Source organism: Barbus barbus (genome assembly GCF_936440315.1).
Source record: "Barbus barbus genome assembly, chromosome: 33".
NCBI lineage: Eukaryota > Metazoa > Chordata > Actinopteri > Cypriniformes > Cyprinidae > Barbus > Barbus barbus.
This window is the reverse complement of record NC_136761.1, coordinates 16,535,258-16,549,383: the sequence shown is the minus strand read 5'-3', so window position 1 is coordinate 16,549,383 and position 14,126 is coordinate 16,535,258. Positions and strand designations below refer to the sequence as shown.

Genomic DNA, 14,126 nt, shown 5'->3' with positions numbered 1-14,126 from the left:
CGTAACAGACAGCACACCTGGGATTTGTGGCCTCCCTGCTCTCACATTCCTGTCCTGCTACGCTTATCGCTTTTTCGGCGCCTTGTCGCTTCAGACGCTTAGGCAGGGGCCCCCGAGGCCCCTCAGAGAACTGCCAGGGGTCCGATGAGCCTCCACCACGTCTCACTGTCACCTCAGACATCTGGCAGTGCCACACACACACACACACACACACAAAGCAGAGATCTTCAAAACATTCCCTACAGAGAAGCATTTTGAAGTGAGAACAGACACGGAACACCTTGACAAACCAGCACCGAAGACGCTCTTATTTTTCTTTCTCTCTCTCTTTGCAGAAGAACAAAAGTTGCCCTCATAGATGTCATCAGTCAGAAAGAACAAATGGAGCGCTGACCTGTCAGAGGAGATGAGGTTTGTGCAGGAGGAAGGAAAAGAGGGGAGAGATGAAGGGAGGAAAGGCGTGAGGGAGGTGAGAGAAAAGAGTCTGACAGGGGCTGGGGCTGTTAGCATATTTATGAGGACAGATTTTCTGTTCAACTTCAATCTATCTGTCAGTGGTGGCCTCTGCTTAAAGCGTTACCCGACACCCACCTTCACATCATCATTTGAGGCCCACCTTCTTACATTTTACATGCGAAACAAATACGATCCTGTTAGAAGAAGCTATTTGTATTCAGTAATGCTGAAAAAAGTTAAGTTATCTTTGAGTGACTTTAAAAGTTGCTCCAAAGCACGTCTCCGGGAAATGTACGACTTGTTTGGGGAATTGTAAGTCATTTATTTTATTTCTTTAATTATTCTTATTATAGCCCAGTGATTTCTGTATTTAGGTCCCTCTGTCAGCTTTCGCGTTCAGATATTAAAGCCTGCGGTTTGTGAAAGAGATTAATGTGAGTGGAGGTCAAACATAATGGAGTCAATTTTAAGGAAAATGAGATATGATCACATTGCTTTTGTCCTTTGTTTCGTGCTGCATTAAGTTTAGTTCTGTGCGACTGGCTTTAAATTGAACTTCGCTGGAATATATTTATATATATATTACATTTTGTTCTCTTTGCAGATGAGAAGCGAACGGAAATGTATTTGTCCACGTTTCCCTTCATTTTGTGCAAAAATGTATTTGAACTGTCATTGTTAATAAAACCTAAATAGCATTTGTTTTGAACAAATAAATTGCACTAAATGCTCATTTGAGTGGTTGCATCCATGTGTGCAAAAATAAACTTTCAGATGTCCTTAGCTACAAAACAAAACCAGACAGCTGTGCCTGGTTTTCCATTACATATTCCATTAGAAAATAATGCTTTTTGTAGTATCTGATTTGTAAGGAATGTGGCTTAATTGGTAAACTGTCTATTCATATTAGTGCAGCTAAAGCTGTCTTAAAATAAAACACAGGAGTCTAAGACGGAAGTATACATTTTTCAGTTTATTTGTCACCTCCTGGTATTAAGGTGTTTGTGGGCATATGTTTAAATGTGTAAATATCAGTATCAGTGTGTGTGTGTGTGTGTTTGATTTGCACTGTGTTCCCCTTTCATATTTGGCCTCCAATTTCCAAATTAATCTATTTGGCTACAGTAATACACAACTGCCATGTATTCAAATCTAGTATGTTATGACCCTTTTTATTTATAGACATGAATGTCAATATCCAAAAGTGAAAAAATGGATGAAAAGTTTGGAGATAAGGCTTTCTGTCATGTTAAGAACCCCTGTAAAGTGGATTAGCGATGCTAACGGCTCCCTTGAGGAGCCTTACACACTACACTGGAAAAAACGGCGCAAATGAAGACCGCACTTTCAGAAAAAGTATATATAGATAGATTTATAGATATAGATTTATATTTATTTTGAAGTTTAAAAGAGTACAGTTAAGACTTCTCACACGTGATATAACCTACGTATTGTCTGAGAGAGTAAGATTTAGGCCACAGCTGTCCTGCTCACAACGTTAAACACTTAACCCTGACAAAAAAAAAAAAAATCCCTCCGTGGAATCCATTGATTTTTTTTTTTCTTTTGACAAAGAGTTGGAATAGATTTAGGGAAAACACCTTATCACACACACACAGCCGCACACAGATTATAAAAACAGTCATGTCTAAAAGAACAATATTGCATTTGTAATGCACAAATGAATTTCCTGTACAATTGGCTTTTCAGTGGTGTGTGTGAGTGTGTGTGTACATAAACAACTAAAGGGCTCAGTGAATATATCTCCATTTTTGTAGTTTTCGTTGGTGGTTCTCGTCATAGTTCTCATTGTTTTTTTTTTTTGTCTTGTTTTTTTAGCGATGTACAGTAGTGCTGTAAACAGGCACACACAGAAGCCAAGAGGAATAGCTGTCCTCTTGTTTCTCTCCTTGTCTTCCTATCCTCCGTGTATTTTAACGGTTTAGTTTTGTCCTCTGTCTCAGTCCTGCTGAGAAGTGTGTTATGTCCAGCCACTCGGCATTGCATCTAGCTCTGTGAGTCCGATTCTTTCATCAAGTTTGTTGAGGTCCTAGAGGCTCCGGAAGCCTTCGGGAACGCACGATCATCTGACGCCTCTGGAAATAGAGTCTGAAAACTTGATGCCCTTTGCTTTTCCATCAGTTTTACTGATTGTGCAAAATCACGCCGTCTCTGGTATGTCCACTCGGAAAGAGCTAGCATATCCTTTTCCGCGCTAAAAAGGGAGAAAGAAAGGAAGCTTATGAAAGGTGTATTTTTTTAGGTGGCTAACTACATAAAGTGTTGTGCTAAGCTATTAAAAGACCCTTGGCTGGTCCGTACAGAAACTGAGCTTTGATGTGGAACTAAAGGCCTATAATCATAAACTATTACCTCAAAGTTAAACGCACCACCCACACAGCCTTGGAGCGCTCTTTCTGAGACAGATGTCTGAAAGTTTCAACAGAACAAGAGCAGTCGATAATATCTCAATCAATCCCACTACCACCTTCATCCCCTCTAGCACAACAAACAGTAGTAGGCAGTCTAAACCTTATAAACTCTGGCCTTTTGAGAGCGTCTGTTTAAAGCATCTGAGCTGATGTTTGGCATGACTAGTCAAACACTGCCTCAATAAGTATACTGCCTGTGTACAAAACAACAGGGAGTTTCAGCCTTTCTTTTATCTTTGTGTGTTTTACAAGTTCATTTTAGGCTTCAATCTCTGTCAATCTCTGGTGGGTTTTTGCCTATGGTCAGATATCTGAGCATGTTTTAATGTTTGATCTAACATTGCATCGCATTATAAAATACCAGAACTAGACACAAGGGCTTTTGTAATTCCCTGCATTTATAAACAACTGAACAAATTCATAGAGCAGTTTCATGTTTCAAAGCATGTGCAATGTTTGAAGTAATGAAATTATCAGGGTTGTGGAACATTCTGAATTCAACTGAGAATGCTTTTTAAATTCCTGATTTTGAATTTGAATGTAAGGAGGTAGAATTAAAGTTAAACGAATTTCAAACAATTTAATACAATTGCAATTTTTAAAAAGAAAAAAAAAACTGAAGTTGGTCTAGACAAATTTTAAATGTTGGCTTGAAGATTTTTTTATTTATAGCTAGACTGATAATGCCAATTTCAATTACCAAAAATTGTGAGTGCAGCCAATTCCATTCACACTCATCTATTTAAAGCAGGTCAATTTTTAAATTCTGATTTTTTCACAACCCTGATAGCATTGTTTGAATGTGAGTAAATGTATGAAGAAAATCTAATCACACACTCTTAAAAATAAAGGTCCTTCAATGCTTCAATAAAAGAAAACTATTTTGTTCACTTGGTAGATTTCTTTCTATTTGGTTCATTGAAGATGAAAATAGTTATTGATGCTACATTAGAAGTTCTTAAGATCAGCACATTGATTCCTCCATTTAAAATGTGCATGCCTGCTTTATAGCACCAGTAGATGATTTTCTAAAGAACTGGAGGATAAAAAATCCTTGAGGAAGTTAAACGGATACTCTTATGTTCTCTCCTATACGTTTTGCTTCTGTCACAGCATTTATTTTTAAGAGTGAATACCAGGAACCAGCAGATGAAGGATGGACAGATGTTGATGGGTGAAGGAAAGCAGAAGTGTGAGGGCTTAGAATTTTTAGAGGAGATTTCAACAGCACTTCACGCTAGAGGCCTTAAATTTGGAAAGTTCTTTGGGTCAGATCAAGAGAGAGGAAAGAGCTCTCTCTTTTGAGATACTCACACAGACAGGCGGCTTTGTAAGGCATGCGAGAGTTACACAGAAGTGCATCAAACTCTTTCCTCTCTAGCGTGGAAGCATTGAGGTGGTGTTGATGGTTTTGATGTTGGTGTTGGTGCATCTGGTTGGGGTGGTGTGGTGTCTCTTTGCCAAAGGTTGAGAATGACTGATCGCCCGCCAACGTCTCGCCCTCAAATACCTCTGAGTCGGGCACAGAGTCCATGCCCGGCACGTGCAGGTTGCTGCGGTAATCCGCACCCTGTCGTGCCTCGGTGGGCATGAAACTTGGCATCCAGCAGCGATCTGAGTGGCCGAGGGCTTTGCACTCCTCTGTGCAGTTGGAGAAGAGGTCTGCTCCTATGAAAGAGAACAGAGAGATGGGTTAGCTTGTGTTTAATTGTCCATGTGGGAGGATGAGAGCGAGAATCTGCTCGCAATTGCACTGGAAGCATGTAAGTGAGTTAAAAAAAGACAAACAAACATAAATAAATACAACAAACCATGTGCATGCAGTGCATGTAAAATATAACACGCCTTCAATGTCTGCTCTCGTAGATAAAAGACCGAACCGCCACATTGTGCATTAATTCTACCAATCGGTATGAGTTATCCAGCATCTTTTTTAGACCTAATCAAGCATTATATATATGTAAATCCAAATGAAATGTAATACATGTCATTCACTTTTAAAACATTAGAAGCTCTATGCATGAAATGTCTTTGGCACTTGATGTACTAATCATGAAAAGATTGATTCCTTTTTAGTGACTTTTAAATGACAAATTACCCTGATCAAAGCATGTGCGGAGAACATACACACTGTGAGTGGATGGAGTCGATGCTTTAATCTCTTCTTGAGGTCTTTCTTTCCCCTCTCTCATTCTATTTGACATCTAAGGTAAACTCTCTCAGACACCAAGCTTGCAGATAAACCCGATCCTCTGTTCTCTTTCCGCCTCTTCTGCCCAGCTACAAGATGAAGGGATATATTATAAAGGTCACAACCCTCTTTACTCTTTTGTTTCTTTCTCGCTGTCTCAATTAAAGGAACAAAAAGAAGGCGGCAAACAATAATATATATATATATATATATATATATATATATATATATATAAAATTGCTTCAATGAGCTTCAAAGAAATATAAAAGAAACAAAATATATATGTATATATCTAAACAGTTTAAATTACTATAAATAAATATGTAATTTCCCCGGCATTATTTGAAACAGGCATCAAGAACCTAGCTCCGCCTACAATATCTTTCTCAGTTTTAGGCTAAAAAAAAAAAAAAAAAACATTTTGTCAATTTCTTGTTGTCTCAATTAAAGAACCTATAAAATAAGGTAAACGCAAGATACTACATAACACACTTCACTCAAAGCACACACCACAAGATTTATGAACAGTTTTTATTCTAAAGCTAACACTATACTGAATTCTGAGCTGAAAACACAACCTCCAACAGCAATTCATCCTTGACCTGCAAGAACCCTTTATGTGCAATAACATTATGAACACTTTAATTTATTTGTGTGCAAAATGACCTTCATTTGTAATATGCACTTTAACTGTAACTATTATTTTTACTGTATACATTGGCATTAGTGTATAGTAAGAATGCAGAGGATATTTGAAGTGTAGAATGTGAGTGCGGGAGAACGAATGAAAGTATTTATTTATTTATGTATTTTTCATAAATTGAGTCTTGTTGTATGTTAGTAAAGTGACAATAAAGAATCTAATCTAATTTAACAATTTTTCAATTTTCCAGGCCTTAGGAGCCAAGCTTCAGCACCAATATCGGCCCTACAACATCATGTTTAGCACGAGCCCCTTTGAAAATGTATTTTGATTAGCGGCACGTAATTCAAGCAGCCTGCTGCTAATATCCAATGACTAACAACCTCACAAATCACAAAGCCGAGAAGCTAGCGCTACAAGAGCGTTACAGCTAAAGCCAGCGTGAGGGAAAAGATCCTGTTAGTTTGCGCGTAACAGTTGCACGACTCCTTTTTCCCCCACCGGCACCCCAGCAGGTGTAAGCCATGCTGTTTTGACTACACGCATCTGAGAAGAAGAGAGAGGTGAGCATTTTTAAATCCCCTTTCGGCTCCTGTATCTAAAAACCCCATGTCTAAAACAGTCAGTAATTACAGCTGGAGGATTAATGAAGTGCCATTTTCAAAGCAGCGCTAAGCAGAGATGTTGAAGGTATGGAGCGGAGTCAGTGGTGTGGGGGGGGGGGGGGGGGGGGGGTGTTATTTGCTAATCCTCAGACTAGCCCTTCAGACAGAAGACAGGTCAGCATACACAGACTTTGGGTTTCTGCTTTAAAAGAGGATTAGAATCCTTCTGAGCTACATGCAAACAGCCTACTTAGGCCTGGGCTTGGTAAGACTCTCCTAATTACAAACCCAAGTATAACACCGACAAGTAGTTCAGACATTAAACAAATCTGAAAGCTATCTATGACAATATTCAAAGGTCTCGTTTTTATAAGAGACTGTGAACAAAGGTTCTGGGTGTATGTTTCTGACATACAAAGAAGGTGAGAGAGCGAGCAAGAGAGAGAGTTTGATATTTAGAAAGTGTGAGATAAGACACTTCCTCATTGTGTAATCGCACGGAGACATCTTGATATTTCCTGACATTTTCTGAAATTAATTGCTCTCATCCAGTGTCCTTTTTTTCAGTGAAAAGTAATTATATTGTTGACTTGTGGTTCGATATTGCAAGAGTCAAACCTGATGAAAATGCAATTCTCCGGTCTAAAAAATACATGCTATTTTTATGCCTTGTATTAATTTCAGTTGCAGATAATCCGATACTGAATACAAATTTAAATGGGGTGCAAAATGTTTTGATATGGGTCCACTTTAACCATATTTGATTGTAAGAAAAAAGGTTACAAGGCTTTTCATCTTTGCCAGTTAAAGCAGGTACTCCTCTTAATTATTCTAGAATTCAGCTCAAAACATTTATATTTCAAACATTATATATAAGATTACAATTAAAACAATATTTTAAACACTACATGCCATTGAAAAGTCTGCGGTCAGTTAGATTTTTAATGCTTTTGAATGAAATCTATTATGCTTACCAAGGCTTAATTTATTTGATAAAATACAGTAAAAACAGTAATATTGAACTATTTTTACAACCATTTTCTACTTTAATGTATTTTAAAATGAAAAAAAAAATTCTGATGGAAAAAGCAGAATTTTAAACAATCCTTACTCCAATCTTCAGTGTCACATGAAACTGTTATATTTCTATTCATCAGGATTATTTGATATTATGCTTTATCAAACTGCAATAACACCATGGAAGTTACATATTGACATAGCGAGTGATGTTATGTTGTCAAAAACAGAGACCCTCGTCTCAAAATCTGACCATAAGTGCTCAAAGAATCCACATTTGAGATGCATGTAAGTACCAGATGAAAAAGGCAATGACCACATCACCCAGAGGTGGATCGACATATGATGACTTAATAGGGTCTCTATGCAACAAAAGGCCAGAGGAACACCACAAGCAATTTCACCAAAAATGAAAATTCTAAATATGTCGTTTTGCTCAAGTTGTTTGGAAGTTGTTTGAAACTCAACATCACTTTTTCATGATGCTCTACATTGTGCATGACAAATCGAGAGAAAGATAAAAAGAACTATAGATTAAAGAAGATATAGCAATTGACTGTAAATAAAATGATCCATTGAAATATCTCCTTCTCTCTATATCTGCTCTGCTGCTTTCTGAGCAGAAGCCCTGCAAAGCATTAGATCTGATAATAACCTTCATTTGCTAATTGGTATGCATCAGGCTGAAAATAAATTACTGATCAGTGAGCTGTTTCTGAATTCTGAACATGACCTGCAACCCAAATGAGGGATTCTGTTGCAACGTGGCAGATCCTCGGGATAAAAGAAATGAAACTAGAATGAAATGATTCAGGTGTGTCATTTCATCAGAGAAGCTCTGACGTTCTCCTCTATATATTACAGATGCATTTTTAAGCATTGGAGATAAATTAAGCGATGCTTATTTTGGCCTGTTTTTAATCTAGCAGAGATGACTAGATTGGGATGCGTCTACATTGTGACACTGCAAGCGTTTGGGTGACTAAAATTTCCTGTTTCAAAAAGACCATAAAACAGCAGCTGGTTAAGAAACAAAATGTCTGAAAAAATTAAAATAAAGGATGAAGGCAGCTTCTAGTGAATTCTCATTAAAATGAACAATGCACACCTCTGAACGCTTTCCAAGCCTGCATACCAAGCGACACTTTCAATTATCTTAATTAAAGAAGATAGCACGCAGCAAAACAATTAATTTTAGTGGGGACAACATGCTCACAAATGGGGGGAAAAAAACAAAGCTTTTTTTTTTTTTTAGATAGAGCTGTATCTTAAAGGCAAGTGTTCTTTGATGGTCTGTGACAACAAAGGCAGATGGGCTAGCTGACCTTGTATGAAAAAAAAATCTTGATTTTAATCTAATGTTTAACTGAGCAAAAATAGGCTAAATGAGAGCTGAAGCATTCCAGCCACAGCATATGGTGCTCTGGAATAACAGCAGAGGACATATGCTCAAGCAAAGAGAAATTAATGATAATAAGATGCAACTTTTTGGTTGTATTCATTTGTGTCCAACTATGTCATAATTACATTATACAGTCAACTTCACAATGTACTTCAAGCTAAGTGTCATTTAACAACAAAGCACCGTTTCCATCGCAGAATACTGCCAAATCTCATTTCCAAAGCGCCACATGTGGTCTTATGAAGGTGTGGACAAGCAGTGTCCTCCGTCAGTGGAATGCAGGCTGAGGGATTAGGGTGGAAGGGGAGTTTGGGGAGGGGGTCGCAAGCAGTCAATGAATCACTTGTTTGTTTGCCGCTCAACCTATTTGGTCCCATTCCCACAGAGTCGATGACAGACCGCCTGGACTGATCTAAATTCCATCATGTCTTTGGAGACGTGGGTGAAAGGGAGATAGTACCAATGAAGTAAATCCATATTATGAGGAAGTATTCATAAACAATTGGATTATATTCTCCACTAAGGCTGTAGTTCCCAAAACGTGCTCATGCATCCACACCCAGAGGCTCACTGGCCTAAAATATTTCTGACAGATCCGAAAAGCCATGATATGCCTTGATCAGGGGTTTTGTTCTGATTGTGTGAGGATGAAACCCTATCAAAATATTTAAAATCTGCCATCTTTCTTCCAGAATGCCTATATCGACAGTTTACAAAACTATTTAAATACACTCTCTCTCTACAAGCTCAGACTGAATAGCAGGTCTTCTGTTTATCAATAACAATACAAGAGAAAAATAGAAATTGACTTGTATAAACTTACCAGAGGAATGTCCGCGATGCATGGCATCATGGTCACTGTCTCCCTGCTCACTGTCTCCATGGCCGCTGTCTTTTGAGCTCACAATATCTGCCTCCTGGAACGCAGAGCTGAGGGAGGAGAGAGGGTTTGAATCAACCGCTATGCCACATGACACTTATATAACCACAAATTTACTGCTCAGCCTTGAAATAGTCTCATATGCTCAGGTTGGTTCAGATGTTCATAGACTTAAAAAAAAATAAAGGGCTCTCAAAGTTTTATGGGGGAAATAAGTTTAAGGCCAGTTAGGTTAAGTGCTTACCTGTTAACACGCCTTGGTCGGTCTACCAAATAACTGAGCTCTGCTCTCTGGTGTTTTGTCTGCAAGAGAGGTATCGATTTGTAACAGGCCCAACAACAATGTATAATAGTAATTTAATAATATGAATTAAAAAATAAATACATAAATAACAGGTCAGAATTCAGGTTTTGCTCACTGGGGGCATTGCAGGAACTTTATGGGCAGGCAAAATCATTAGGCTCTGCTGCTATTCAGCAGAATTCAAATATAGACGGATCTTTGTTCTTGTGAGGCTCTGCAACACCGTGACTGGCATATCTAATGACCTATAACCCAGGGAGCTTTTCGCAAACATGCAAATGTATCACTTCAGTGACTCGCTATGTTTACTCTTTAATGTGGGTAATTCCACAGTATAGGCCATATAGAAGATAATAATAATAAGAAGAAGAAGAAGAAGAAGAAGAAGAAGAAGAAGTAGAACAGATTATTGTTGCTTATGTCGGTCTGTGAGCAACCAGTTATCAATCCGTTTGTTTTCAGAGCTCACTATTCTTGAGAGGAAGATTATTTTGTTTTATTCTCACTGAATGCATATTTAATTCGAATATAAAAAGATAATTAAAATGTAAAATAGCAAACTATTTCAAAATCACAACTATTCCACATAATGACGAATTTTTGAAGTCTATACGGTAGAGATACAGTTTAGCTTAATAAAAGAGCTAGATTTGCTTTCTGAGTGTCACTAATAAAAATAAAAATAAAATAAAATAAAATAAAACGGAATCTTTAAAATTATTGTAAACAAATTATTGTAAGTGCTCGTACCTCGCTGGTGAGCAGGCTGCCGTTAGATATGATGTCCGGCTGCTGTTGATCCGTATAGCCGGTCACTATGGCTCCGCACGGGTTGTGCTCGTTATCGTTGCTGCGCGACGGGCTGCAGGCCTTCAGGAACATGAGGTCCGTTTTGGCCGATTCCGGAGTCAGACAGACCTGGTAGCAGTAGTTCTGACTTTGATGGAGCGAGCCGAAGCTCCCTGACTCCTCCACGGGCACCTGCGCGGCGCTCGCCACGCTCACGTTGGCTGTGTTGGTGCTCTGGACCAGCATGATGTCTGACTTACTCAGCTTCTTTTTTTTCCGGGCGGCCCGGGCCTGACGTCCGCAGCAGCCGCCTGACCCGCACGAACCGCAGCCCACTAGGCAGCAGCAGTCGCTCGCCAGGCAGGTGCTGTAGATGTTCAGCTTTTTGTCCTTCTGACAGCGCACGGCCAGCACAATCATAGCCAGGAGGAAGATGAAAGAAACGGAACCGAGAGCAATGATGAGGATGAGCGTCAAGTCCAGAGACGCGTCTTTGGCCTTGACCGTGCCGCGCTCTCCACTGTGGCCCTCCACGAGACTGTCCACGAGAGTTACCTGCACCACCGCGCTGCACGACATAGGAGGCTGCCCATGATCCCTTACCTCAATCAGCAATTCATACAGCTGTTGCGGGTCTCGTTTGACTGACACCCGGCGGGCCGTGCGTAATTCTCCGGTGCGCCAGTCCATTCGGAACATCCCATTCTCGTTGCCTCTCTGTATACTGTAGGACAGGCGCGCGTTCTCACCATCATCTGCATCCATGGCGACAATGCGAGTAACTAGGTAGCCTGGCTCGGCAGAGCGCGGCAAAGGCTCCCGCGCAGTGCCATTTTTTCCAAGAGGCGCAATCACAGACGGCGCGTTATCGTTTTGATCCACTATAATGACGTTCACAGTGGCGTTGGACCACAGCTCGGGGCTACCTGAGTCTCTGGCTTGAACCATGAAGCTGAAGTCTTTTAGTTGCTCATAATCAAACGATCTGAGGGCGTACAGATACCCATTCTCTGAATTGATGGACACATAGGTGACCACAGACATACCCTGGATTTCACACTCCACTATGGAGTAAGTTATATAAGCATTCTGTCCGACATCAGGATCGACTGCACTGACAGCGTAGATGTAAGCACCGGGGACGTTGTTTTCAGTCACATACACATCATAAATGGGCTGCGTAAATGTTGGCGCGTTGTCGTTCTCGTCAGACACGTGAACTTTGATTGATTTGCTGGTAGCCAGAGATGGAATCCCTTTATCTCTCGCAACAACGGTGACTGTGTATGCCTCTACGGTCTCTCGGTTGAGAGGACCGTCAGTCACAATAGTGTAATAATTTCTGAAAGAGGTTTTGAGTTTAAAAGGAACATCTCCGAGAATCTCCACATGCGTCTGGCCGTTGTCGTCGGAGTCTTTATCGGTGACGCTGAGCAGCGCGATGACGGTGCCAGTGGCAGCGTTCTCGCTCACTGACTCCGTGACGGTGCTGAAGATGATCTCCGGTGCGTTGTCGTTTACGTCCGTGACTTTGACCAAAACTTTGCAGTGCGCGGGCACGGCATTAGGTCCCATGTCTTTCGCTTGCACGTAAATCTGATACAGGCTGCTCTCCTCAAAGTCCACCTCACCTCTGACCTCTATACGGCCCGTTCGGGCGTCGATATCGAAGAGTTCCTTGATCCTGCTTGAGATGTGGTTGCTGAACGAGTAAATGACCTCTCCGTTCTGGCCCTCGTCTGAGTCGGTCGCGTTCAGCTGGATGACGAGCGTGCCCACGGGCGTATTCTCGGCCAGGTTGACCGAGTACACCGGCTGATCAAACACGGGGACGTTGTCGTTGGAGTCGAGCACTCTGACCACAAGCAGAGCTGTACCTGTCCGAGGAGGCTGGCCGCCGTCCACGGCCGTGAGAACGTAACGGTGCATCGCTTGCTGTTCCCGATCAAGTGGCTTTTCCAAAACCAGCTCTGCGAATTTGTTGCCGTCGGTCTGTGTTTGCACATCTAAGTAGAAATAGTTGTTGTTGGTAATGTCGTAAGTGCGCAATGCGTTACTACCTACATCCGGATCAAAGGCGCTCTCCAACGGGAAGCGCGTACCCGGGGTCGCGCTCTCGGATATTTCCACGGTGATGTCTGTCTCAGGAAAGCTCGGCGGGTTGTCGTTGATGTCCACCACCTCGATCTCCACGCGAAAGAGCTCGAGTGGGTTCTCCAGGAACACCTCCAGGTGAAGCAAACAGCTGGCGCTCTGCTTACAGATGCGCTCCCGGTCTATTTTCTCGTTCACGAAAAGCACACCGTTCTCCAAGTTTACTTCCAGGTACGGCGTCCGCGAGCTGGGCACTACCTGAAAGCGGCGGGATGAAAGTTTAGTAAGGTCCAGTCCCAAATCCTCTGCGATATTCCCCACAAATGTGCCATGCTCCGCTTCCTCGGGCACAGAATAACGTATCTGCGAAACTACCCCATCCGCGAGACACAGCAGGAGCAAAAACACAAACATCTCCACTCCGGAAAGGACACTTGGAATATTTTAACTCCGCGGAGCATGCAGCAAAACCATCACCCTCTTCTCCAAGGCAAGGCGCGCAGGCGTGCGTAAGGCTTTGGTCGCAGGGCAATATTTTTCCTTAAACGGGGCTGTCAGCCAAAAACCATGCTGTCAGCGTGCTGGTTTACACAGGACCGATTTCCCAAGGCGATTCCCTCCACGAACAAGCTTTAGAGTCGCAGCGGATTTCTGGCACAAGTGAACCTTACAACATTAGACTGTCACTGACACTAAGAGATATCAGTTGGCGTGTGACAAAAAACAATATCATAATCCACAGAGTTAATTCAACAAATGCATTTTATATTAGAGCTACAGTCTCTGATATCTGAAAGGTCCCGGTATATCTGGTGCGCTCCTGCGGGGTCCGCTGGCACAGTACTGAAGCATCAACACTTAGATGTTCGGTTTTCCCGCAGCACCCTCCCCTCGCCAACCAATGGGAGCACCCGGCACCAGCAGAGCTCAAACTTTATTGGCTTTGTGCTACGTCAATCAAGCCTCCTGTAGAGGATAGACACGCCCCTGGTCAGAGCTGCGGGATTTCTGGTCATAATGATTGAATGGCTGATGAGTTCGTATGAGAATGAGTCAGAGAGAACAACGATCAAGTTGTGGAATAATAAAAATATTTGTATATCAACATGGGATTATGCATAGCATTTAAACGCATACTTCTAAACTGTGTATTTTATATACTGGATATGTGTATAGGTAGGCTACATAATTACATTCAGTATTATTTGTACAACAAGTGTATATTTAGTGAATGTTGTATCCTTTACCTGCACATCACTTTGTTGTTGAATTGTGTATATAGAGATGTGACAATAAATGGTATTTGATTTCAT

The 14,126-nt window shown here is 41.2% G+C and overlaps 1 protein-coding gene across 2 annotated transcripts; it reads right to left on the bottom strand.

The window, feature by feature from the left end:
* Positions 1 to 1,410: 1,410 nt before the first annotated feature.
* On the bottom strand, positions 1,411 to 13,671 carry LOC306853030 (protocadherin-10-like). Of its 2 annotated transcripts, none has more exons than XM_079390191.1 (5): positions 10,681 to 13,671; positions 9,871 to 9,929; positions 9,570 to 9,676; positions 4,399 to 4,556; positions 1,411 to 2,671 (listed from the first exon to the last, which is right to left on the bottom strand). In XM_079390191.1, the coding sequence occupies exons 1-5, from the start codon at positions 13,225 to 13,227 to the stop codon at positions 2,618 to 2,620; spliced, it is 2,925 nt and encodes a 974-aa protein (XP_079246317.1). In that variant the 5' UTR covers positions 13,228 to 13,671; the 3' UTR covers positions 1,411 to 2,617. The 2 variants fall into 2 exon arrangements, with proteins under 2 accessions (XP_079246317.1, XP_079246316.1); XM_079390190.1 differs by having other exon boundaries at positions 1,604 to 2,671; positions 4,203 to 4,556; positions 10,681 to 13,658.
* Positions 13,672 to 14,126: the final 455 nt, after the last annotated feature.